General features: G+C 44.3%; 1 protein-coding gene across 4 annotated transcripts in view; it reads left to right on the forward strand.

Moving 5' to 3' along the window:
• Positions 1-27,227, forward strand: part of TLN2 (talin 2) — a 164,806-nt gene that overhangs the window by 49,157 nt on the left and 88,422 nt on the right. For 3 of the 4 annotated variants that reach the window (XM_071568138.1, XM_071568140.1, XM_071568139.1), the window contains 10 exons: positions 6,280-6,450; positions 9,705-9,802; positions 10,422-10,551; positions 11,940-12,092; positions 14,314-14,456; positions 15,849-15,976; positions 19,834-19,897; positions 22,020-22,124; positions 23,324-23,479; positions 24,977-25,078. In XM_071568138.1, coding sequence (XP_071424239.1) covers positions 6,315-6,450; positions 9,705-9,802; positions 10,422-10,551; positions 11,940-12,092; positions 14,314-14,456; positions 15,849-15,976; positions 19,834-19,897; positions 22,020-22,124; positions 23,324-23,479; positions 24,977-25,078 — 1,215 coding nt within the window. In that variant the 5' untranslated portion in view covers positions 6,280-6,314. Of the gene's footprint in view, positions 1-6,279; positions 6,451-9,704; positions 9,803-10,421; positions 10,552-11,939; positions 12,093-14,313; positions 14,457-15,848; positions 15,977-19,833; positions 19,898-22,019; positions 22,125-23,323; positions 23,480-24,976; positions 25,079-27,227 lie in introns of those variants that run through there. The other variant, XM_071568141.1, reaches the window with a different exon arrangement.

Raw genomic sequence — 27,227 nt, forward strand, 5'->3', positions numbered from 1 at the left:
TGCTGCTGATCAAAATGATCAATATGGATTTACTTCAGTGCCTTCAGTAGCTCAGTGGATTTTGTGTTATTGGATTGTTCAGTTTCTGTAACAAGTAAAGGAGATTGTTTATAAGGCCCGTAAGAAACTGGAGCAGCCCATTAATTAATTAATTGCCTTCATGTTCCCTAAGGTAGATAATCAAGTAGAGTAGTAGGAAATAACTCCTGAGTGCTGTTCTCCAGAAAGAAAATGATTAAAAAGTTCCTGGGCAGCATCATCAGGTGATGTTTGGGAGGGTGGAAGGAAAGCTGGAGAAGAATTTACCATGACAGCTTGTCTGGAACTCAGCAATACTGTTCCTCTGCCAACAGATGGCACTTAAAAATGAAGTAAAATAGGAAATTCGGAGTAATATTTAAACCACAATATGTGAACCCTCGAGGTCATGTTCTGTGTCATTAAATGACTCAAGTAACAACTCTGAGGGGTTTGTTACCTCCTGCTCTGTGGTAGCTCCAAGGGTGGCAGGTCCAGCTCAGAGCTTGGGGTGATGGCTTCAATTAATTCAAGGCAGAAAAAGCATTGAAGTGGCTGTGCTCAAAGGTTGGAAGCCTAGACATGAAAGCTTTAAAATTGCCCTTCCAAATTTCATGGTGTGAATATAGAGACCTGTTCAAGGCTGGATTTAACAGCCCACTTTGTAGTTCAACCTATTACTGTCATTAGTGTGATTTAGAATCTGGGGGTGAAATGCTTCAAATAGTCACATTGGCTGCTTTGGAAAATGAGTTTTCTATAAGATGAACTCTTCCACAGGATAAAAAAGGGTGTTTAATCTTCATTTATTCTCCTTAACCCATAATTTTCTTAGGTGCCCTTAAATTACCAGAGATCAGAAAATACATTTGAAGATGGATGGATGGATGGATGGACAGATGGACAGATGGACAGATGGACAGACGGATAGATGGATGGATGGATAGATGGATAGATGGATAGATGGATGGATGGATGGATGGATGGATGGATGGATGGATGGATGGATGGATGGATAGACAGACAGACGGATGGATGGATGGATGGATAGATGGATAGACAGACAGACAGATGGATGGATGGATGGATGGATAGACAGACAGACAGATGGATGGATGGATGGATGGATAGATAGATAGATGGATAGATGCATATATTTATATATAGAGTCACTTCAGACAAGTTGCAGTGCTTGTCCTGGGCTTGGATAAACCTAATAAGGGTTCCCTTTGGCTTAAAAAACTAGAGCACCTCCCCAAACCCAACAACAACCCCCTAAAAGACCAAAACCAAGTCACAGCAAACAAAAGTACCTTCTAGATCTCAGATACTGTTTTAATTATAGAACCTGTGAACATCTTTACTACTGTACTCCCAAGGGGCTGTCTTAGGAGGGCTCATGTCTTTGGTGGAAACACCTCATTGAGAGAGGAACTTAAAGGTTTTTGATTCACTTCTGATTTCTACAGAGACTCGTGTTCTCTGGTCTTGACTTCCTTTTGCAGCAATTCTTGCAAACTAAGAGCAAAAGGACTCTTCAAAAGACATGTCACTGAGTGCCACAGTGAGGCTCATACCCCTGGAGCTGCTGATCTCGGTGTTAAAACTAGTTCCAGTCAAGCTTATCTTATCTAAAAGCTGCTTTGGCCCTGCTTGGAACAATGACATTCCTCCTGTTGTCCCTTGTAATTCAGACTTCCTTTTGAAGACGCGTTCTAGCCAGTTAGATTGCAAATATTCCTTTGCACTTAAAAAGCAAGCTGGAGTTGAATTGCTAATAAGCTGACTGTCCTATAAACAACTCTTAATTAGACCGAAATATTTCGGCCTCTTACATAATTCTGTTTGAGGGAACTTCCTTGCTGGGTTCTTAGCAAAATAGATGCTGTTCCTGTACAATGGTAATGCCTGAACTGAGAATATCTATTAGTGCTTGCTAATGATTGCAGCCTGCTGTCCTACAGCCTTTCACAGCTTGCCCTGGTTCATCTGCATTTTGCTGTGGGTTTTTCCTCCCTGGTAGTTTGTTTGTAAAATTCAGTCCATGTAAAATTCCTACTGTGAATTTTGCCTGAGATCCTTGAGGGTTTTTAACACAAACTTGCCTATCAGCACATGTGGTGTGTGCATTCAGCCCCTGTGGCTGAGCAGGACAGTTCTTGGGACAGGGGGCTTGGAAGAATTCTGGCATTTGCATTGTCTGAGCACACTTGCAGACAGAATAAACAGTGTTTGTGCTGTGCAGTGTCCAGTTCCTTGTATTCTAACTGGTGAAAGGAAGGCTTATCCTTTTTTCCTTGCTTGTGGAAGCTCCAGGAGCTCTGATTAGTCCCCCCAGGTTACTTCTGAACCCTCCAGATTGATATTGTACTTATTGCCCATTTAGAACATCAACTTTGACTCTGTTGGTTTTTATGTTGCCTTTGAAGTGATTGAAGGGACTTTGAGGTATTCCATTATTTCTTTGCTGTTCCATCCCAAACTTCCTGACAGGCACAGCTTCAGTCCATGTTTACAGGTGTGGTGTTTGTGCATGAGGCTGGTTGTCCCTGGAAAAGTTCCTCAAAAATGCCAACCCCCTAAAAAGGTGTCAGAATTGAGAAGGTGGTTGTGCCAAGGGAGCCCTTGGCAGCTGTGAGGGAACTGCTGCCCTCTGGAGCTGCAGGAATGCTGTGGTTGCACCACTGCTGCACTGCAGGGAGAAGGGCAGATGTTCCTCCAGCCTGAGCTTACTTTAAAGAACTTTAATATTGCCTTGCTCTTTTCAGCCCTTGATGATATCTTAGGATAATATTGTCTTATCTTATATCTTATTACCTTGGCTATTATCTGTTGGCAATGCTTGTGCCTGTTTGCTTTGTTGGCTGGGCATGTCTGTGGGCACACAGAGCCCTGCTCATTTGTACTCCAGCACTGGTTCTGGTTTAGTTTTTCCAGGTTTCCCAGAGTGTGGGCACTGTGGTGCACCTGGGTTCTCACTTGTCATCTGTGGCTTCTGGAGAGCTCAGAGCTGCTGCTCTCCCTCCCAAACCTGTCAGATCCATCATTTATTACTCCAGTCTCCTGCCTTACAAGCACAGATCAGTCACAGTCTGATTTAGAAATGTCCTCCTTGTTACACACAGGGAATTAGTACCAGGCAAACCATTTCATGTAAAATGCTCTTAATTTCCAGGAGCCTTTTGGCTTTTGGTCAGCCATTCCAGACACTGAGTGATTTTTGGGAAGCAGAAAGTGTCCATTACTTGCACAGAGAAATATTTAAATGTTGTGTGAATCAATGTATGGAAGAGAGAGGGAATGGGGAAGATCTTTCCCCCTTGTTTTGCTCAGTGATCTCAGCCCTTTCCCTTGACCAAATTCTTAGCTCTTTTGAGAAAAAACAGCTGTCCTGTTTTGGCTGTTCCCCAGGAGAATGAAACTGCCTGTCCCATTTATTGCTGAAAGCCAAGAGGGGAGATTTAGAGCCAGAGGGTGATCTGGAGGAGGCAAAGGAAAACCTTCCTCTTGAGTTTGAGGACTATGTTGAAGGAAGCTGAGAAGTCCTGAGCTCTTTTCATAAGCTCTTTTTCAAATAAAGCATCTTCTGGTGTCTCTGAAACCAAGAGCACTGAGTCAAAGGACACCAGAGCAGTGATGTATTTAGGTCCTTCTTTCTTTAGAGAGTGGAATTTGACCCTGGGGGAAAAAAAAAAAAAGGAGAGGCATTGGGCACACACAGTAGCAGGTTCCCAACTTGTAAAACTGAAAAAAAGATGCCAGGGATAAATGTGCATGTCTGTTTATATGGGGCAGGGATAAAAAATTCTTCTGCAGGATGGAAAACCTGTGTGAGTAAGGGAGAACCACCCAAAATGGAGAAGTAGTAAAAACCAAAATAAAAATGGAGCAACTTATCTGTGGATGTTGTGAGCTCCATTTCAATGGAGCTTCTCAAAGGCTTTAAATGAGCACCTGGCAGGGGCAGCACAGGGATGCATCATTCTGCAATGCAGAGGACCAGCCCAGGCTGCCTTCTGGGACTCCTGATAGACATTTCTGATAGACACAATCACAAAGAGAAAATATTAACAAGCTGAGAAACTGCTCAGTGAACTTTTAAAAGAACTTTCTCCAAATTTTAAGGAGTGGGCCCCCTGCTTGTTTTGAAATTAGCCAGTACAGCATCGTGTCACACCTGACAAAGCACATGGTGCTGGAAAGCCATGCCTGGTTGGCACTCCTGAAACTTGGTGGGATGAATCCCATGACTGGAGCTGCAGAGCGTTCAGGAGGCACAAGGGAGGAAGGAGAGGGGGAGGCATCACCCTGCACATCCAGAGATGGATAAATTGCCAGGAGCTGTCTCTGCAGAACACCCATGAGCAGGTGGAAAGCCTGTAGGTGGGAATCAGAGCCCAAGGCAATAGAGGGAACCTCGTTGTTGGTGTTACCAGTGATCAAGAGGAGCCTGTTGATGAAGGTCTTGCTCCAGCTACAGGAGGCATTGCAGGCTCTCATCCTTCTGGGGGACTTCAGCCACCCCACCAGATGCTGGGAAGGTGACCCAGAGAGCTGTGGGCAACCCAGGAGACTCTGAGTGCAAGCAGGATACCCTCCTGAGCCAGGGGACAGCCCTGCCAGAGGGGATGCAATGCTGGAGCTGGTGGTCACCACCCTGAGCTGAGCAGGGACACAGGACTGGAGGGGGTACAGACTGCAGTGATCATGCACTGCTGGAGGGGGGAGAGTGAAGTCAGGCCCCTGAGCTTGAGGACAGCAAGTTTGCAGCTCGTGGAGATACTCTGTAGGATTCCCTGGGAAATTCCTTCTTAAAAACACATGCATGAATTTATGCAGAAGTTCTTTGGGCATTCTAGTAGATCATGGAGAAAGGACTTGTGTTTTGAAGAGTTCTTGGACATCATTTTGGAAAGTCTAATGATGGAAGAGAGGTTTGGACAGCAAGGCAAGACATTTGAGACAAAACCCAGACTACCTACAAAATGAAACAATACAAAAAGCATCTGCAGCTTCCTGTTTCTGTAGAAAAATGCTGTCAAATTTAGTGTAGTTTCTGAAATAGAACTGAAATGAAAAATAACTCATTCTTGAAGCTCTGTGTAGCTGCACAAAAGGCTAAAAGCATCCAGCAGATCTGTGTGGAGACTTGAGGAAAACCATAACACTGCATTTGCACACTTTGGAATCTTGAGAAAGGACAAGTTATGGACCAGGAAAATCCCACATGATCAAGTGGTTATTTCAGGCTGTTGGTTACCAGCTAATCTAAGTAGTTCAATAAAAAGGTGTGGTGAGAGAAAAATAATTCTGTCAGCAGTAAAATATGTTGGCAATGTACCCAGTAAGTGTATTGTTCTCTGCACCATTTTGACCTACCTCAGGGAAAGTATCAACATTTGAGTCCTTGTACACAAGGGTTTGGAAAATGAATTTCCAGTGTACCAAGAAAAATATATGATTTGGAGAGTTTCTGCCTTCATGATACTAATGAGACTTTATACAGAACAGCATTTGAATAAATACAATTCCACTGAGCCACTTTCATTTGTTTAATGAATGTGTTGAGTGTATTGAAGCATTAAATGGAAAACTCAAAGCAGCAATGCCTTGGATTGACAGGAGGCTGAACGTGAGCCAGGTGTGCCCAGGTGGCCAAGAAGGCCAATGGGATCCTGGTCTGGATCAGGAACAGTGTGGCAGCAGGGCCAGGGCAGTGATCCTTGCCCTGTACTCAGAGCTGGTGAGGCCACACCTTGAGTGTTGTGTTCAGTTCTGGGCCCCTCAGTTGAGGCAAGAGATTGAGGGGCTGGAGTGGGGCCAGAGAAGAGCAACGAGGCTGGAGAAGGGGAGAGGCTGAGGGAGCTGGGGGTGTTTAGCCTGGAGAAGAGGAGGCTCAGAGGTGACCTCAGCACTGTCTAGAACTGCCTGAAGGGAAGTTCTGGCCAGGTGGGGGTTGGTCTCTTCTCCCAGGCACTCAGCAATAGGACAAGGGGGCACGATGGGCTCAAGCTCTGCCAGGGGAAATTGAAGTTGGAGATCGGGAAAAAATTCTTTCCAGAGAGAGTGGTCAGGCATTGGAATTGATTGCCCAGAGAGGAGTGGACTCACCATCCCTGGAGACTTTTAAGATGAGACTGGACATGGCACTGAGTGTCATGATCTGGAAATCAAAGTGGGGTTGGATCAAGGGTTGGACTTGATGATCTCGGAGGTCTTTTCCAACCCAACTGATTCTATGATTCTTTACTGCTTTCTCAGGTGCTTTAGTGGGAACTCCCAGGGGCCTTGGCACCATGGTGGCGCTGTCCCTGAAGATCTGTGTGCGGCAGTGCAATGTGGTGAAGACCATGCAGTTTGAGCCCTCCACTGCAGTGTATGACGCCTGCAGGGTCATCCGGGAGCGCGTGCCAGAGGCTCAGACCGGCCAAGGTGAGTTCCTGGGCTTGTCCTTGATCTTTGACTGAGTTGAAAAACCATATAGACCCACAGGGGTTTTTTTCCACTGTTCTGTTCCTCCATTAATCTTTCAGGTTGGAGGGTTTGTTGTGTTTTTGTGGGTTTTTTACTTTTTTTATTATTTAAATCCTAAGGCAACAAGTGCAAACAGATTTTTAGCAACAGAAGGTAGTTGAGTGTTTTTTTTCTTCCTTCCATCCTGTGCTGGTTTAAAGGTAAACCAACAGAAGAAATCAACCCAACACAAAAGAGATTAGAAGTCAGTTACAATTTAATATTACAATAAATGCAGTGGCACAAAGAGAAATTGGGTTTAACCCCCAAACCCAGCAGTGTAACCCAGCCCCCTGGGGCACAAACACAGGGGGGTTTGGTGGCCCCTGTACTGAGCCCCACGTGGTTCCTCTGAGTCCAAAGGAAAAGGAAGGGACAAACCTGTTGGTGCAGATGATGGCACAGTCTGGGCGAGAGTGGTGGGCTCCTCCTGTCGAGGGTCTGATCCTCCTCTGGATCCCAGAAGTCCTAAACCCCAAGATTCTGTCACCTCAGGTTTGGGTGGGAGCCCCCAGTGCCTCCCCCAGGGCAGGGAGTTCCACACTGGGGAATCTGACTCTGGGAGTCAGGGGATTTTGGAATCGTTGCTGGCCCCTGAGCAGAGCTGAGCCCTCAGGTGGGTGTGGAGGTGCCAAGGACTGCCCAGAGGGGAGTTCTCCCAGCTCCTCTGCCAGGCTTCTTTCCCAGCCAGGTCCCAGCCTGAGGGGTCAGGTGTGCCCTGGGCAGCTGCTGCAAATGATCCATTGGTAAAAGTTCCTGGGCAATGAATGGAGGGTGTAGAATCCACAGCTTTGGTCACACCCATACAGTGATAAACTGGTCCCACCTGCTGAACTGGGACACGTCATGACAAAGGTTTTCCCACAGAGGATTTGGGGTTTTTTTGTGGTAATTTGACTTCTTAAATAAATATCTTGTTTGCATGAAAGAGAGCAATTTTTGGTACTTTTTAAAGCAGTGTTTGTGGCAATGCTTTCTAAGAAAATCTGAGCAGACTTATTTTGTGCCTCAGCAAAGGAAGTGACTACATGAATTACAGAGAAATAGCTGGATGTCCCCAAATTGTGCACAGAGACATGTTTGAAACGGGTTAATAACCATAAGCACCACCAAGCTGTGCCTGCCATAGTAACCTTGCTGCTGCATGTTAATCTGATAGAACTGTCTCTGCCTCTTGAGCAAATGAGATAAATACAGCCTGGGAAATACCCTGGACAAAAGATCTGGTTTAAATGGAGTCAAAGTCATCAAAAAATTCAGTTCCTTCGACACCATTTGTTGCTGCACTTATTTAATGCCACCAGAATGTCAATCTTAAAGCAGGTTTTTAATTGAGTTTTATGCACAGCTCTCAACATCTACAGCTGGCTCAAAAATTTTGTCTGAATTGTTAGGAAAACTTAACCAGTAGTAGGCAATATTAGCATTCCTTAGAAGTGCTTCTCATTTGCAGGAGTCCTTAGGAGGAGACTCAGTTTGCAGATGAAAGCCGTGCATTGTTCCCACTCTGGTCCCTCCAGGCAGTGGTTGTAACAAATAGAACATCATGAACCTCAAAGGAAAGCTGAGGAGCTCTCCTCAGATTTTACAGAAGGGCCTTTCCTTTCTGGGTCATTGCACTGCAATTACAAATTTCAAACAGCTTTATGAAGTCGAGTGAGGAACAGAAATGTTTCTAACACGTCCTTTCCCCTTCTTGATGGCTGTTGAAACGTGGGTGTTTGCCTGTTGGTTCAGGAGACTGATCCAACCAGTTCCTGCACCACAGAGGATGTGTTTGTCCTGCACTGTGGCTGCCACCTGTGCCCACATCCCTTCCCCACACCCTGCATGCCAGTGCTGGTCGTGGGCGAGCTGCCCAGCTCCTGCTGTGTGAGCCCTCAGGTCCATCCCCCAGCAAGGAGCACCAGAGCAGTCTGTGCCTCCTTGGCAATCCTGTGCTCTGTGCAAGGCCCTTTGTGTGATTTTTTTAAAGGTCCCAACCTATTTATAGGCACAAATTCTGAGATTTTACACAAGTGACTCTGTATTGAATTTGGATCATAAACATCATCTCTGTCTGTACGGATCACTTGACTTTTCAGGGGGTTATTTAATTAAGGTCAGCAGGGAAGGTTTTTCTTCTTATTTAGTTAGTTTTGGAAGGATTTTTCCTTTGCAATTGTGTATCTGTAAGTCCGTTACTGTTTTATTAATTAAGTGTAAGGTCTTTTCTATAATCACAGAAGCAACCACGTGTTTAAGGTAAATGCTGTTAAATGTAAAGTGTTGCCATGCATGGCATTTAGAGAAGCAAAAATTGAAGGTGTTTTTACTTGACTCTGTGATCATCCTCACACATGGCTGAAGGTGAACAAGGGAGGGGCAGGTGCAGAGCTGCTGGTTCTGGGCCTGAACTGTGGCAGTGCAAATAGAGCCGCTGATGGACAGGAATCTGTTGTTTGTGATTGTAAAGTGTAATCTGTGTCAATTCTTCATGCACATAGATAGGCCTTAAGCTGGCAGTCATGATCCTTTATCTTCTATGCCTGGAGTTTAGGCTTTGAAGCCTAACCCTGGGTTTGTTTTTCTGTGGCAGTGAAAGTTTTATCATTTACTTCTGATTCTGAAAGAACCAGCTGACAAATGTTTAGCCTGCAACAGATGCAAGTTTTACCTGAGTTCATTATGGATATAATCCTAGAAGCCTTTTTTTAAAACCTAAACCTCAATCACTTCCCAAAAAGATTCTCAAGTTTATAATAAACTCATTATGTGGAGGGTTGAAAGCAAACTGTGTTTTGAAAATAGAACTGCTGCTTGGAATAGCACACTGTGGTTAAGGCCAAACTGCTGGTATTTTTGGGTAGTCATTTCCAAAGCAGACCTGAGAGCATTTAGAAAAGGCTGTGTCAAAGAGAAGTAATTACAAATATAACACACAGTAGATGTGACATGTTCTTGCTTAGTGAAGCTCTTGTTCAAGTCTTGTACAAAGCCTGATCTGCCTCCAATCTGCTGCTAAGCCAAACGTTTTATGAAGCACAGAATAAAAATTCTGTCCAAGTTCATTAAGAATGGAAGGTAGGTGCAATGGAGGCTTAACCCTGAAGCTGAATAGCCTTGAAGAAAACCGTGTTGGCTTTCTTAGGGTTGATATTTTCCAATGGATCTCTGTCTCTTCTGCTCCACAGCCTCTGACTACGGATTGTTCTTGTCAGATGACGATCCTCGAAAAGGTATATGGCTGGAGGCTGGAAGAACACTGGATTATTACATGCTGAGGAATGGGGTATGGTGCAAGGCTGTTGCCTCTTTCATCACCATGTTCTTAGAAAACTTGTTTGCTAAGTAGCAAGAAGAATGTTTAGGATTTGGAGGGGTAGGAGGGTGTTGAGTGTGATCCTGAGCTTGCCCCAACCCTCTTCCTTGCTGTGCCTCAGATAGTCCTCTCCTGCCTCAGGTGGTGCCCGTGAGTTGCTGTGGTCAGTGGTGCCCTCAGAGAATGATTAACAGAAGCTGAAAAATAACCTTTGTTACAAGCTTTCTATTTGAGGTGACCTTGTGTTGCAGAGTTGGGTTCTTGTGTGCTGAGGTGCTGAGGTTGTGCTTGCTCATGTTCAGCCCCAGGGCACTGCTGTAGTGCTGCAGCACAAAGGCACTTTGGGCTGTCCTGCCCTCACTGGGGTTTGGTCTGGCCAGTTAGGACAAGTTCTTTGAAAATGCCATTGGCAGAACTAAAAGCAGTTACCTCTCAAGTTTGTTAAAATAGTAAGTTTGCCTGTGCTATAAACAGAGGGAAAATGCAGCTTGGAGGGTGGGAAGGGATTCCTGTTGGAGGCACCTGAGGTGGTGGGTTGGCTCGTGGTGGCTTCCAGGAGCATTTAGAAACAGTTGTGTTTGCTTCCTAGGATATATTAGAGTACAAAAAGAAACAGAGACCTCAGAAAATACGTATGTTGGATGGTTCAGTGAAAACAGTCATGGTGGATGACTCTAAAACAGTTGGTGAATTGCTGGTTACCATTTGCAGCAGGATAGGTAAGACTTTGGGACCCACATCCTTAAGCATTTGTTTTTCTGCCACAGTTTAATTTTGATTGTTAGGATGTTATGTGTATGACAGGCTGAAAATGGCACACATAAGTTTAAATTTGTTGGAAGTTACTGTTTTGAAATCTGTTGTCCAGGTTTTGTCAAAGTCCATAGAGATGTACCCTTAAACTTCAGGATTGAGCAGCTGGAGGCACAAAGTGATCTGACAGTACAGTTGCCAGTTTTTTATCATATGTTACATTTACATGTGCTGTCCTCATGTGTGGTAGAGAATTAGAACTGAATTTATACTTAGTTTTAATTGGATAAAAGATAAATACAGCTGACCTTGAAATGTGCCTAAACTTGGGGCTCTGTGTTGTTGTAAGAGTTGATCACAGTATGATATAATTTGTGAAACAACACAGAGAAGCCATCTGAGCATCTGGTCAAAAATGTGTCCTTTCAATTACAGTCTGTCTCAGTGTTTACTAAATAAAGACACTTCTGAAAACTAATTCATATTGAACTGTAAGCATGCACCCCACATGGATTAATTAAAGTCTTAAAACCTGGCTTCAATCACATCTACAATTCAAGTGACCTTAATTTGATTTAGATGACTCTATTTGGAAAGTGAATCATCTGTTTCAATTTTCTTTGAACGTTTCTATGGTGGATTCTACTGTGCTCTAATTTACCTCAAAACTTAGTCTGACTTATTTTTGTGAATCTGGTCATGTAGGTAAGCATTTAATTTACTGTCTGGTGTAACATAAACATGTTTTACCAAACAGTATCAAAAAACAAAGAGGAGGAAGAACTGAGAGCAGCTTGGCGGAAGGTTGGGAACTGATTTTTGATTTAGTTTCATGTCAAATTCATAGGCAGAGCTGAGTTTTAACAGTTTTTTTTAAAAAATCATATTTTTCACCCAGTTTGTGCCCCTCAGTGGGCTCTGCCACATTTCCTGAGCAAGTTGGGATTGCTCAGTCCTCAGGGAGCAACACCCAGGAATGGGAATTTACTGTGGCATGTCTCTATTTTGGATTTTACTGCTATTTTCAATTCCAGCCTAGTTTTAAACTGGCAGCTTCTCATGGTAGGCACCAAAAACCCACCCTAAATACTTTTGTGAAAGTGGCAAATGCAGGATGTGACAAAGGAATGATGTGTTGGGAGGACAAGGCCAGATAATGGCAAGATGTCCTGAGTGCAGAAGGTGTAGGGGATTCTTCTCATCCCCCATCCTCTGGTTTAGCACTTCATCTGGCACCTTTACTAGATTGGGGATTAACCATTGGTGTTTTAATATCTCAGAAAGAGTATTTCTTCCATCCTGAAATACATGACATTTTTATTGTTACAAGCACTGGGTTTATTTATAATTCCAGGAATAACAAATTATGAGGAATATTCCTTAATCCAGGAAAGCATCGAAGAGAAGAAAGAGGAGAGTACAGGGACACTAAAGAAAGACAGGACATTGCTACGTGATGAGAGGAAAATGGAAAAGCTGAAGGCCAAGCTTCACACAGATGATGATTGTGAGTAATGTGTTCCAGGATAATTCTTTGATTCACATCTTTCCACAGTGAAATGCAAGAAAACAAGACAGGAATGCATTTTAAATTATTCAGTGTGTCTCAGTTTATTCCTGGCTGTATTTTGCATCCTTTTATATGAAGTGTTGTCTGTGACTGTTTTTGGAATTGGGTAAATGGGAAATTGTTGCCTCTGTGAGAGTCAGGGGGTGTGTTGAAGTGCTTTTTGTTACCTTTTTGGTATTCCAACTGAAGTGTGAAGTGTCCCTTCATTAAAGTTGGATATTTAAATATTGATGCCTACTGAAAGCCATCCAAAGGTAGTTTTGTCTTTGAAGGTATAAATTTTAACTGTAAATGGAGTTTGCCAAAGAACTAAGACAGTGTTTGATTTGCTTCATGTGTTAAATCATGAGAATCATTTTTTTTTGTTTCACCTGAAGACTCTAAGCTCAACTGTCCCTGCTGGAAGATGTTTTAAAATTGTGTTCAGGAGTTAGAAAGGTCAACAGTAAATTGTTTCAGGGGCAAAATGTGGTAAACTTATTTTGCAGACAGCTTTAAAGATCTAAATTTAGTAATAAAACATTACTATAGATGTTTTTTCAACAACATGAACGGTGCTTTATGCTGCAGTATATTCCTGTTTCCCAGCAGTGCTGTTGGTCAGGTCTCATTTGGGACCAACCTGCAGCACTGGTGACTGAGGAGGGAAAGCAACATGTTTGGTGGAGTCTCCCCATTCAGTGGAAATGGCAGATATGACAGCAGCCTTTAGCCCTGGCACAGTGTGTGGTCAGCAGTGTGCCCAGCACAGTGTGTGTGTGCCCAGCACAGTGTGTGTGTGCCCAGCACAGTGTGTGTGTGCCCAGCACAGTGTGTGTGTGCCCGGCACAGTGTGTGTGTGTGCCCGGCACAGTGTGTGTGTGTGCCCGGCACAGTGTGTGTGTGTGCCCGGCACAGTGTGTGTGTGTGCCCGGCACAGTGTGTGTGTGTGTGTGCCCGGCACAGTGTGTGTGTGTGTGTGCCCGGCACAGTGTGTGGGTGTGTGTGCCCGGCACAGTGTGGGTGTGTGTGCCCGGCACAGTGTGTGGGTGTGTGTGCCCGGCACAGTGTGTGTGTGTGTGTGCCCGGCACAGTGTGTGTGTGTGTGTGCCCGGCACAGTGTGGGTGTGTGTGCCCGGCACAGTGTGTGGGTGTGTGTGCCCGGCACAGTGTGTGGGTGTGTGTGCCCGGCACAGTGTGTGGGTGTGTGTGCCCGGCACAGTGTGTGGGTGTGTGTGCCCGGCACAGTGTGTGGGTGTGTGTGCCCGGCGCAGTGTGTGGGTGTGTGTGTGCCCGGCGCAGTGTGGGTGTGTGTGTGCCCGGCGCAGTGTGGGTGTGTGTGTGCCCGGCGCAGTGTGGGTGTGTGTGTGCCCGGCGCAGTGTGGGTGTGTGTGTGCCCGGCACAGTGTGTGTGTGTGTGTGCCCGGCACAGTGTGTGGGTGTGTGTGCCCGGCACAGTGTGGGTGTGTGTGCCCGGCACAGTGTGGGTGTGTGTGCCCGGCACAGTGTGGGTGTGTGTGCCCGGCACAGTGTGTGGGTGTGTGTGCCCGGCACAGTGTGTGGGTGTGTGTGCCCGGCACAGTGTGTGGGTGTGTGTGCCCGGCGCAGTGTGGGGGTGTGTGTGCCCGGCGCAGTGTGGGTGTGTGTGTGCCCGGCGCAGTGTGGGTGTGTGTGTGCCCGGCGCAGTGTGGGTGTGTGTGTGCCCGGCGCAGTGTGGGTGTGTGTGTGCCCGGCACAGTGGGTGTGTGTGTGCCCGGCACAGTGTGGGTGTGTGTGCCCGGCACAGTGTGGGTGTGTGTGCCCGGCACAGTGTGGGTGTGTGTGCCCGGCACAGTGTGTGTGTGTGTGTGCCCGGCACAGTGTGTGTGTGTGTGTGCCCGGCGCAGTGTGGGTGTGTGTGTGCCCGGCGCAGTGTGGGTGTGTGTGTGCCCGGCACAGTGGGTGTGTGTGTGCCCGGCACAGTGGGTGTGTGTGTGTGCCCGGCAGTGGGTGTGTGTGCCCGGCACAGTGGGTGTGTGTGCCCGGCACAGTGGGTGTGTCCAGCAGTGTGTGTGTCCAGCAGTGTGTCCATCAGTGTGTCCAGCACTGGTCAGCAGTGTCCAGCAGTGTGTCCAGTAATGGTCAGCAGTGTGTCCAGCAGTGTCCAGCAGTGTGCTCAGCAGTGTGTTCCCTGTTGCAGTGAACTGGCTGGATCACAGCAGGACCTTCCGAGAGCAGGGGGTGGATGAGAATGAGACGCTGCTGCTGAGAAGGAAGTTCTTTTATTCAGACCAGAATGTCGATTCGAGAGATCCTGTTCAGCTGAACCTGCTTTATGTTCAGGTATGGTACCTTCTGCCTTGTCTGAGCAAACCTGGGGAGGTTAGTTAGAAAAATCCTGTTGCTGAAATACTCCTGTCTTCTGGAATTCTAGTTCTTGATTTTACTTTTTTGTATATCCTTCCAAAAACATGATAGTACAGAGGCTTTACTGATTGATTTTAACCAAATACTTTCAACCTAATAATGGACACTCAGCCAAAAATCCTTGGCTCCACCATGACTTTCATGTCCTGTTTCCTTAAAATTCATGCATGTCTTTAGTGTCACGTTGGTCTTTTTAGTTCTTCTCCCCATCCTCTTCTGTGGCTGGTGCTTTGTGTGTAATGTGGGATCTCAGGTTAGTCTTTCAAACAGCTTTCTGTTTTTCACCTCTTTTCCCTTCTGCCTGTTCCTTTCCAACCCTGCCCCCAGACAGCACACAGGGCAGGGAGGCTTCCTGTCCCATGGACCATGTCGTGTTACCCCCAGAGGTTCCCTGAGCTCTTTTGTGCTGTATATACCTTAGCAAAGCCAAGAGCTTCATGCAGAACCTACTATTTAACTGAAGGTGCCATTGTGGTTGCCTGTGATGCAGTCTGACCAAAAGCAGGGTTTTAAACGCTTTCATACAGTTGTTTTTTTTAAAGTAAAAAAATAAAATGGAAAGTTTAATGGAATGCTCTAAATTGCATTTTAAAACTCTGTGGTAAAACATAATGCTGGCATTGCTTGTGAAACAGCAGGATATTTCCCTAGTGTTTTAGGAGACTGTTACACTGGGCTGATCTCCTGCCACTTAGATATTTATATTTCTTTCAGGCTACTGTTAGAACAGCCTGTGTTGATACAGCCTTGCCCTTGTTTTGTCTATGGATAGGTGAGACTTCCATTGCCAGAGCTGTAAAACCTGTCATCTTCTATGACCACCAAATTTACACAAAAGGAAGAAAAGCTCTGTGTGCCTTCTCCTGTTGCTTTATCTGTAACAGTAATTCAGTTTTTATGTACTTGTTATGGAGATCATTTTCCCTGCTCTTATGAGGTAGTAAGAGAAAAGCTTTTCAATGCATGTCTGTACACACACACACACATATATGTGTATGTGTGGGCATGCACATAAGTGAGTGTGCCTGTGTTATATTTTACTTACACATCCATTAGGAAATGGGTGTCAAAGTCTCTTCTTTGATCCCAGTTGTTACAATCATAGTTTCAAAAACTTTCCATATGTATTCACCATGAAGTAAGTTAGCCCTTTGTGGATTTTATTACTCATAAACACATCCAGAATGGAGTAATTCAGACAGAAAAGTGTGTTTGTGTTGCTGGCTTTGAGTTCAGGCTTTCAACGACTTTCAGAGGTGGAATAGTCACTTTGGATGTCCCTGACATGTCTTTGCTCATCTCCCACAGGCTCGTGATGACATCCTGAATGGTTCCCATCCTGTCTCCTTTGAGAAGGCCTGTGAGTTTGGAGGCTTTCAAGCACAGATCCAGTTTGGACCTCATGTAGAACACAAACACAAACCTGGATTTTTAGAGTAAACACTTCTAACTTCTCAATTGGGGTGACCTCAAGTGTAACTAATGTTGAGTTGTCACAGATTAAACACGTTTTGTTCCTCCAAGCAGAGGTAATCAGAGTCAGTGTGTTTTCTGTAGCACATCTCCCTGTGAAAGGAGCTTTATTGCACAAATCAGCAGCCCCAGCTGCTGAGGGGACTTTGGCAGTGAGCACAGGGCACCAGCTCCTCCCAGGGTGCCAGGTGAGCTCACAGCTGCATTCCCAGCTGCCTGGTCACCTGGGAGAACTGAGCTTTTGGTCTTCCTTGCAAGTCTCCTGCCTGCAGTTAGTGATGCCCTGTGTGCGTTCAGGGCACTTCAGGGTGTGCCACAGGTGTTGGGTTTGCCAGGAAAGGGCAGGAATGGAAAGATGCCTTCTCACTGACTAAGGTGAATATTGCTGTGTTTACAGCTTCAATTTTCCAGCCTGTTTAATGGTAAAAACTCAGTTGTTCAGACTCACCCCCTCCTGGTGTTGTATGAATGGAAACGGGTATTGTGCTCCTTGTTTCAGACATACACTGAAGTCCTGCTTACAGCTGGCCCATCCTTTAATCCTCACTAGGATGCTTCTCTTCAGGGCAAGTTTAGTTTGACTGACATTTAGATGTCCCATTTTTCTCCTGTTTTGATTTTCTGCTTGGTTTGCCTGCAGTAGAATTAACTGAGGGCCAAAGTCTGAGCAAAGGAGTGTAGGAAGGTAAAAGAAAGCTGTTTACTGCACAGTCCATAAGCCTTGCCCACACAGGAGGCTCCTAAATCCTGACTGGCCCCTGAACCTTTCCTGCTGGCACTGCTGCTGTCTGTCAGAATTCTGGGGACCCAGTGGCAAAGATCCAGGGTGCTCCTGGGGTTTATTGCCTACCACTGTGAGCAACTCCACAACAGCCTTTCTCTGGGATTTGGCCATTGTCCCTCCACTCACTCAAGAGTATTCCTGCAGCAAACCCTTGGGCATTGCCTCAGGATAAGCTAATGTTGTGTCCTGGTCATGATTTCAAGGGTTAGATGCTCCCCCATAGCTACTTTTAATTTTTAAAACAATAATTGCAAAATGTTGCTTCAATTTTTCTAAGATTTTCTAGGGTTCCACATGGTCTTTTCAGTGTGAAGATTTTATTTCTCTTTTTTTTAAGCTGCCATACAGTAACTGTTTAATGATGGACTTAAACTGGATGGTGTTTCTACTTTGTATGCCATGCTGGGTAGTTTGAGGTCCATCACAGAGTGAATTCATCCTACATTTAATGTTCATTACCTTTTTAATGTCCTAATAGAAATGAAAGGTGTTAATAACTGAACAATATTCTAGAAGGAGGACTTACTCCACTGGAAATCATTTCAAACCAGAATTCCCAAATTTAGAACCTTGTTGTGTTCTGCAGATCATTTTCTCTGCTATTTTTTTCTTTTCATTTAGGCCCTTGGCTGTATTAGAATCAAACTTTGCAGGTCACCAGGTGTAGTTGCTCCCTGTCCTGTTCTGTAAAATGAAGGATTTCTGATTTAAAAGTAGTTCAGTTTTTGTCCTCTGTAGAGGAAATTCTTCCAGATTTGTAATTCCATAGTAATTGTCATCTAATTTGAGGTGTCCACATTTATGATTTAGTGTTTATGCATCTGGCTTTGTGACAGCCTTGTTCTCATGTTCTTATTTTGTGAGTCTAAGCAAGCCAAGTGATCCTGGCTCAGGATGAACAATATATATAAATAGTGTAGAGAAATGCTGATTTTTTTTCTGAAAATGCATCTCTCATTCTTTCAGAAAAAACTTTTTAATTGTTTGAGTTTGTTATGTTTGTTCGGGGCTTTTTTCCCCCTTGAAAAAGAGTGTTTGGGTTTTTTTTTAAAGTTTCACCCAACTATTTTCTACTCTTGGTGCATAAACATTGATTCCTTTCAAGTCTGGAAGTGGTTGTGTTTAATCAAACTGTATGGGGTAGCTCCAAATGTGAAATACATTGCAGAGGTATCAGCCACTCCCTGCAGAAACCTCAGGATGCTCCAGGTCCCCTAAGGAGAATCTATCAGCTCATACTGAAAACAGCACAGAATGGCACTTGTATTGCATAAAATTGTTTGGAAACAGCTTAGTTCAGTTTGCCATGTCTGCAATATGTTTATGTGGAGAGACCTTTTATGTCCATTTTTGCTGCTGATAAATTATTCTTGGCCAGGGGAAGATTATTGCCTGCATCTTGCTAAGACTTTGGTGTTGGTGGTTGGAATTTCCTTGAAGCTCGTGCCAAAGTAAATTGGGAAAGCTCTTAAACTATCAGATTGCACAGAGTCCTTCTTGGTGCCCTTGCCACACAGCTGAGGGTTTGCATGGCACCTGCAAAATAGAGATTAAATTTGCTGGGAGTATCTGGTAAGGAGCTCCCACTGCTCATGTGCAGGTGGGAAAGGAGCACCTGGAGTGGCAGAGCTTGGCTTTTTATTTGCAAACACACTGGCAGATAAAAAGCAGAGCCTTCCCTTTCCTGTGATGTGTAAACAAGTCCTGAGAAGAGATTTTATAATTGTGTATTAGCAAGATCTAACTGCTGCCACATCAGAGAAAAGAGCAGCAAGGACAATTGTTCTTCCTTTGTTTTATAATTCTGGAGCTTTATGAGAGAGCAAACCGAGTGATCTCAGTGCTGAAGAGAACACAAAATCCTGATTTCATCTTTTGGCTGGTTCTCTGCAACAATGGGAGACTTTTGTGTTTAAAAACTGAAACTGAAAAAGCAAACTAAAACAAGCAAATAATCCAACAGAGACCCCATCCCCTCAAAATGTAAAAGCAAAGCAGCTCCCACAGAACAGCTGAGCACATTTTTTGCCATTCTAGTTTAAAACAATTCATCTTTCTCAAAACTTCTAACTTTGTATCATAGGAGGTGGGTCTGTCATCATTAACACTGAATAAATCAAAATGAGGAGGAGATTCTCTGGGCAGGCTTTTTCTGTGATTCTTTATAGTCCAAAGCAGGGGGAATCCTTTAGAAACTAATTATTTTAATTATGGAAATTCCTTCAGATGGCAGATGACCTGCTGAATATGTGACACAGCTTCATCAGGGTAGAATATTCCAGGTGGGGAGGTGCAATCCAATTTTGTTGGTATTGCCCTCAGGTTAGGGTGACATTTGGCTGAGATACAGGGTTTATTTTATTACACAGCAAGGAGGTGCAAATAAGGTATTATTTAAAGATTCCTTCTGACTAAACTGTGTCATGCAACATGAACTGGTTTGGTTTCCTTTGAGCACCTCAGTGCCTGGGAGCTGCAGGAAATAAAGCTGGTCCTTTTTGACTTGGAGACAACACACTGGTTGGAAGTGTCCACTGAAATGGCTTTCTAGTTTTTCAGTACAATATCAATGTCCTAACAGCTCTTGCAAGACAAAGAGGAAGAACTTGGTCCCACACATCAACAAATCCAAGTGCTACTGGAAAGTAAAGCAATGTCTGAGCTCCAGAGCTGCCTCAGGCTCTGATGGCTCCTTTCCCCAGATTACAAGAAGTGGTTTTGGATTTAGGTGTGAACCCCTCTGAGCTGCTGAGACACATCAGAGAGTTGAGAATGGAAAGTGTCCCACCTATTGTTTGCTTTTGATAACTTTTCAAAACATGCAGGTGTATTACACAGGGATGTAACTAAAGTGTTTTTCTTAATTAAGTGTTTTTCTTAATTGCTCTCACTCTACTTTAGAGTTCTGGTTCATTGTATAGCTATTTTGCCCCCTTTTTAGGAACTTGGGGGACTTATTGCCAGTAAAGATGCATAGAAACTATCCCTTCTCAAGAAGGAATAATTAACTGTGGAATTTCTTTTTTTTTTCCCCAGCCTAAAAGAATTCCTGCCTAAAGAATACACTAAACAAAGAGGGGCTGAAAAGAGAATATTTCAGGTAATTATGAGGCTGAAAAACCTACTATAGTTTCACTACCTTCATAAGAAAAACAAGAGCTTTCCCAGGTATATACTCTGTGCATACTTGAATTATGTAACTATCAGAAAATCAAGTGTGAAGGGTGTGACAGCATCTATTTTACCTCTTTATCACATCCTGAAGAAATAAAATACCTGGCCCTGATCCTTTTTTTTTCACTGATGGATATCTAATATACTTCGTTAAGAGGAGAAAGTGAATATTCAGTTTTCTATGAACTTTTTGTCAGTTGCATTGAAATGTAAAGATGTGTATTTGTACTCAATTGGGTGCACATGTAGCAAAGCCAGCCTGTTTCCTTCAAACATGAGCCTCAAGTTGTCTTACTTGATGCTGGAATTCAGGGGTGTGCCTGAGAGTCACACTGCTGTGACAGAGTGGAGCAGTTGAGTGGAAAATGGAACTGGTGCTGCTGGAAATGCTCTCAGAGTTTGAGGGCTGTAGGTGTATCAAAGATCTGCCCACTGAAATCCAGTGTAAGCTGGAAAATTCCCAGGTGAAATCAAGTGTTGTGGTTTGTGGAAGGACACATGGTGAGCTGTGAGCTCAGCCTGGGAGATAATTGGAGAGCAGGAACAGGGCATGGACTTGGCTGTGTCTGTTCTCTCCCACTCTTAGAACTGTTGAGTCAGTCAGGCTGCTCTGCCTGGAGCTGGTGGCACTTCTTGCAGCTGAGTGTGCCTGGTGCTGGTCTGCTCCCTCTCAGCTGGGGGCACTGATGTTGCAGTTTAAGCAAAACCCAGGTGAGTGTCACTGTCATGCTGCTCATAGCATGGGGTTTTGCCCCCATCAGATATGACCCATGAGCAGTTTCCATCACTACCTGCTTTAGTGCATGGACAAGAAGCTCATCAGTGAGGGACTGATGCTCACCAAAGACTCACCAGCAAGGCAGAGAAAGTCAGCTGCCTTTTGGAAAAAAGCCCAGCTGTTTCCCAGGTCACAAATTCTGGATTTTTCACCAGCTGTAATGAGTTTATTTGTGCTCCTTGGGATCCTGGTTGTGTTCTCTGTGCTGACCTTGATGGATTCCTGGGATGTACAAACTTTGGGGGTTGCAGCTGCTCCTCCTGCTCAGGTGGGAACAAGGAAGGTGTTTCCCACGTTCTTGGTGCCCCCAGTCATGGAAGAGCTGCCAACCAGCAGCTCAGGACATGTGAGGGAACATGGGGTGGGACAGGGAACCCACAGTGTTTAATTAGCGAGACAGTGGGGTGTGGTTTTCAGCAGAGTGGTCTGGGAAAGCAGAGCAGGTGCTGAGATGAAGTTTGAATTCCTGAGATGAGTAGCTGTTGTTACTTGCAGGTAATCAAGTTTACTAATGAGTAAATGTTTAAATATTAAATAGACACTGAGGTACAAGACACACCCAGATGAGTATTTCATGATGAACTCTTTAGAAAAATCAGTGTTTCTTCCTCAGCTGTAGAATTGTTTTCATGTGATGGAAAAAGATTGTGGATAATGTTGCAACTGGCCAAAAAAAAAGTGCCTACAAGAGATGAGAAATGGTCAAGTACAAAGTGTGGGGCTCTTGTGAGTCAGAAGGTTTGGGCACAAAGCAGGAATAAATAGTCTGTGGAACAAAATATGGGTGCTGGGACATTGAAATTATTTCAAACGGCTGAGTGAAGAGGCATGAATGGTATGAAACTTATTATTGTCAAATAGGAGGAATAGCCAGAACTTAAAACTGTATCAGAAATGGTTTAGATGTGCTTGGTCTGAGGCACACACTGAATGGATGATGGTCACAGAATCATAGAATCAGTTGGATTGGAAGAGACCTCTGAGGTCATCAAGTCCAACCCTCGATCCAACCCCACTTTGATTAGCAGATCATGGCACTCAGTGCCACATCCAGTCAAGGAGGACTGTTCTGTGTGCACAGGTTGCTTAATCTCTCTGCTGTGAGCAGTTCCGTGACAGTCTTGCTATTTGCATTTCTACCCAGTATTTTATCAAATATTCTGATTTTATTGATTATTAGCTCAGCATCCTGAACCAGATAAAAGCAATGCCCTTTTGTTTGCCTCCAGCAGGCTTTGATCCTGCCTAACTGATGCTGCTCTCGTTGCAGGAGCACAAGAACTGTGGGGAGATGAGTGAGATCGAGGCCAAGGTGAAGTACGTGAAGTTGGCGCGGTCCCTGCGCACCTACGGCGTGTCCTTCTTCCTGGTCAAGGTAACAGGGGGGCTGCTGTGCCACTGCTGTGCCCATGGCCAGGGGCACCCCAGGGGCACCCCAGCAAGGGCTGGCACCACGGGGACACCCCAGCAAGGGCTGGCACCACGGGGACACCCCAGCAAGGGCTGGCACCACAGGGGCACCCCAGCAAGGGGTGGCACCACAGGGGCACCCCAGCAAGGGCTGGCACCACGGGGACACCCCAGGGGCACCCCAGCAAGGGGTGGCACCACAGGGGCACCCCAGCAAGGGCTGGCACCACGAGGACACCCCAGCAAAGGGTGGCACTGCAGGCACTGCAGCATTGCAGTTTGTGGGGGAATGGGAAAATCACGGAAATATTTCAGGGTTTGGGAGGAATGGGAAAATCACTGAAATATTTCAGGGTTTGGGAGGAATGGGAAAATCACTGAAATATTTCAGGGTTTGGGAGGAATGGGAAAATCACTGAAATATTTCAGGGTTTGGGAGGAATGGGAAAATCACTGAAATATTTCAGGGTTTGGGAGGAATGGGAAAATCACTGAAATATTTCAGGGTTTGGGAGGAATGGGAAAATCACTGAAATATTTCAGGGTTTGGGAGGAATGGGAAAATCACTGAAATATTTCAGGGTTTGGGAGGAATGGGAAAATCACTGAAATATTTCAGGGTTTGGGAGGAATGGGAAAATCACTGAAATATTTCAGGGTTTGGGAGGAATGGGAAAATCACTGAAATATTTCAGGTTTTGGGAGGAATGGGAAAATCACTGAAATATTTCAGGTTTTGGGAGGAATGGGAAAATCACTGAAATATTTCAGGTTTTGGGAGGAATGGGAAAATCACTGAAATATTTCAGGTTTTGGGAGGAATGGGAAAATCACTGAAATATTTCAGGTTTTGGGAGGAATGGGAAAATCACTGGAATATTTCAGTTTCCTGCACTCAGAAAATCACTGAAATATTTCAGTTTCCTGGAGGAGTGGGAAAGGGGCTTGTCTTTCCAGCTGACTGGTAAAGATGCACTAAAACCCCACAGCTTCCTAATGCATTGCTAAAAAACCCTTGTCTGTAACCAGAAAAACCAAGGCTGAGTTTGAAATCATTCTCCTGTGCATGCCAGCTGCTTCCCTTTGCCAGTGCATTCCATCTTGCTTTTCCTCTCTGCAATCTCCATTGGAGTGGGAAGCAAACCTTTCCCCCCCTTGTTCCAGGAGAAGATGAAAGGCAAGAACAAGCTGGTGCCTCGCCTGCTGGGGGTCACCAAGGACTCGGTGATGCGCGTGGACGAGAAGACCAAGGAGGTGCTGCAGGAGTGGCCCCTGACCACGGTGAAACGCTGGGCTGCCTCTCCCAAGAGCTTCACTCTGGTAAGCCCTGTGTGCTCTCAGAGGAACTGGGATCTGTGGGCAGGGGGAATTGTCACAATGCCTGAGCTCCACAGACACAGCTCTCAGTTGAGCCTTTTAGGGGCTTTTCAGGGGATTCAACCCCTATTGTTAAATAAATCACTCAAGTGCATCTCATTTTATGAGGTTTTACTCTTTTTGGTGTTTTATTTCTCGCTCCTCTTCGTCATGAGTTACAGTAGTTGGGGAGAGAAGGGAAGAGGAGCAGAGAAGGAAAAAGGGGAAAGGATGCAACTCTGTTTACATTAACAATATTTAAACTGTCCTTGCACAAGAATATACAAGTTTCAGGAGGGACTTTATTCAGAGCTCCTTTTTCACACTATTACACACAATCTTAAAACCCACACACACCATGCAAACTGTCTAACATAACACAGCTATAGCTAATCATCAAGTAATACATAGTTCCTAAAAATTGCTAGATCTAAACAGCCTTAGTGCAACTTATTTTATCTTTATAAAAGAGCTCTATTAATGTTACTCCGTGGGGCTTCTGCAGCTTCATTTCTTGCTTCTGCACCAGCTCAAGGTCTCTAGACAAATTCCATTCTTATCTTAGCAGCTGGCACCTGCAAATTTGTCTTTGGTTTGCCAGCCTGAAAATGTATGAATCCTAATAGGGAATGGAAAAGGTGGATTTAGAGCAGTTCCTGTCGTGTAACTTGTCTCTCTAATTTTCTAGCATTATGTAGAGTCACTGAGTCCCCAAGTAATAAATTGGCCTATATTGGCATCTGGGGTTAAGGTGTAGTTTGATGGTTCATGGCAAACCAGTTCCCCAGAAGAACTGTGTAAACCTCCAAAAACACCATTTCAATCTGCTTTGTGCCTAATTATTGAAACATGTAAGAAAACACTTTTGTTCTCACCTGTCTAAAATGTTACAGTGCTTGTCATTCATGACGTGCTTTGTGACTGGCAAGGTCTGAACAGAAACTCAGATGGTTCATTCATACATTTAATAGTTATGGAAGAAGCTTCATGAATGTGATATTTTGGTAATTTTTTGGTCCGTAGGGGGCCACTGTGACATTCATTTTGGGTATGAAAAGATTGTTTAAAGTGGTACAGCAGGAGGCAGAGGTTAGAAAATTACATTCCCCTGCTTCATGTGCATCTAATTTCTGATTGCATGGGTGATTATGCTCTAGGATTAAATTCTAAAGACTTTGCTTCATTCTTGAGTGACTGAGTCTGATAAAATTAGACAAAGTGTCTCTTGGGCATTTCAATTTATGAAACATCTGTGATTAAGCTGAAAAAAAGCATCTTTGTCTCTTGTCTCACCCCCATATAACCTGGTGTAGAATCTTGGAGCAGTTTAATTTAATTTTGGATACAACAAAATGACTGTACAAGCAATTTCAAAATTTATATTTTGTCATGTTTAGTACTGTTTGTTCATTTACTTAGCATTTTCAAAGAGGTTTTGGGGTTTTTCTCCTTTTTCTTCAGGATTTTGGTGAATATCAGGAGAGCTATTACTCAGTGCAGACCACGGAAGGAGAACAGATCTCTCAGTTAATAGCAGGTTACATTGACATCATCCTAAAGAAGGTACAGTATTAACATCTTGACATGTAGCAAAAATCACTGCACAGCAGTGCAAAAACTCAACTATTTGCAAGCTTCAGTTCTTTTTCTCATAGTCAGTGTTGTATCTTATATTTTGATGTTATTTATTATTACCTGTGAGTCAGTCAGTGTTGGAAAAATCAAGGCTATTGACTCCATCACTCCATGTCCAGGCTCAGTGCAGCACTCAGGGCTTTGTGGTCCTGTCTGGAAGGTGAACTGACTGTCACTGGCTATCCAGAGAAGACTCCAAAGCTTCAATTATGGGTTTTAAACCATGGTCCAAAGGTGGGAAGGAAACATTCCCTAGAAGGAGAGTTTAAAACTACAGCAAGGGCTGCACAACAGTTGTCCTGCTGCTCTTGTATATAATGCAGCAGAGCTGGGAATGTTTTTCTAGCCAATAAAACCCCCCCAAACCCCCTAACATTATATTGCTTTAAAAATACTGTGATTAATAAAACAAATATTTAGACCTCAGTTGTTCAGAAGGGGATAAAATCAGCATTTTTGAAGAGGCCAGACTAGTTTGAGATTTGGTTTTATGGAATGTACCTGACAGGAGAGAGTAAAAGGTGATACACATTCAAAATATTCATAAATAAATAAGTGCAACAGCAAGAAAGGACAAGTTTGCCAACAAGCATGGAGATGAATGGTCATATTATAGGCATGTTGTACAGGAAAATGAGCTGGTTCAGGGCACTGATTCCTTCTTGTCAAAGTCTTGCTTTATTAATATTCAACCAACCTACATCATTATTTACAGTAATAGATTTTAATAATTAAAAAATGGCAGAGTTAAGTAGTTCAGGAGAATTCATTGATGCAACATCAGGTGCTGTGCAGTAAGAGGTTGAGGAGCACTGCCAGCCTTCATCACAGGACATGCCTTTTTCTCTGGGGCTGTCAGCCTTAGGTTTAATAAACATCAGATAAATTGCAGGTTTCTGTAGATGCCTTAAAACTTGATTCAGAAGTGGCTTTGCTCTCTCACCACAGATGAAAGCAGCCTTGTGTCTTCATAGAATACAGATGTATGAATTTCTGCTCCCAGTGGCAAGGTGTTAATTCTGGCTGTGTTTTGGTCCCTTCCAGCCCATGTTCTCTGGTGTGGATTGGTAGGCACATTGTTTTCCTGCTGAGGTGTTGCTGGTGCAGTGTTCCCACCCCCTCAGCTCCTGTGATTTTAGTGACAGGTCACTCATCAGTGGACAACACTGAACTTCAGTAAATTCTACCATTTTAAACTTGGATATACTTTTTAACTTCAGTTAATATGGGAGTGAGGCACAATCTTGACTAAAAAAAGGGAGTTTCACTTCATGTATATGATTGAACAGTAATAGTAAGAAGAGCTCCTCTCTCCAAAGGGGGGTGTGTGTGCAGTTGTGCTTGGGGAGTTCCCATTAAATGTGCCCAAGGTCAGAGTGGATAATCCTGTTCATATACATCTATATATTATATACAATATAGGTATATATACATCTATATATTACATACAATATATGTATTCAGACTACAAACCACATAGCAATGTAGAAAGCAGTTTCTTTGCACCAGGTCATAAGTAGAAAGAGACTGTTTTTCTAAGGCACTGCCTCTGTGATTTATGGTGTTTTCCTGTTGTTTCCAGTGGTTTAGACTTACTGCCCTTGTGTATATTTACCCCCCTTACACCACTGCAAAAACCCTTCCTCAAACATTCAGCTGTGCAGACTGCCCAGAACTTCAAAGTCCCTGTGATAAAATAACCTGCAGACAGTATGAGATGTACTGTCTTGACTATGGATTTGTATTTCCTGCTCATAGATTGCACCATATAGTAATATTTCAGATACTAAATAGGACTTGTAGCACCTGAGCCAGCCTGATGTGCCTGAGTTAGAGGAGAATGGCAAAGGGAGCTGGTACATGTCCTGTACATTTGCTGCTGTTGCACATCATTTGGTCCTCAGAGCACTTTTTTCTCTGTGAGAAATGACAGTATCTCAGCACCTTCCTTACACCTTTGTTCCAAAAGGCACCAGCAAGGTTTTGCCTTTATGTGCTTGCTCTGCCAGGGTTTAGAACCAGGGTTGCTGCAGAGCACCTGCTGTGGAGTGGAGGATCTGTTGTCCCTCACTGCCCA

The sequence above is a fragment of the Pithys albifrons genome, chromosome 13 (assembly GCF_047495875.1).
Source record: "Pithys albifrons albifrons isolate INPA30051 chromosome 13, PitAlb_v1, whole genome shotgun sequence".
NCBI lineage: Eukaryota > Metazoa > Chordata > Aves > Passeriformes > Thamnophilidae > Pithys > Pithys albifrons.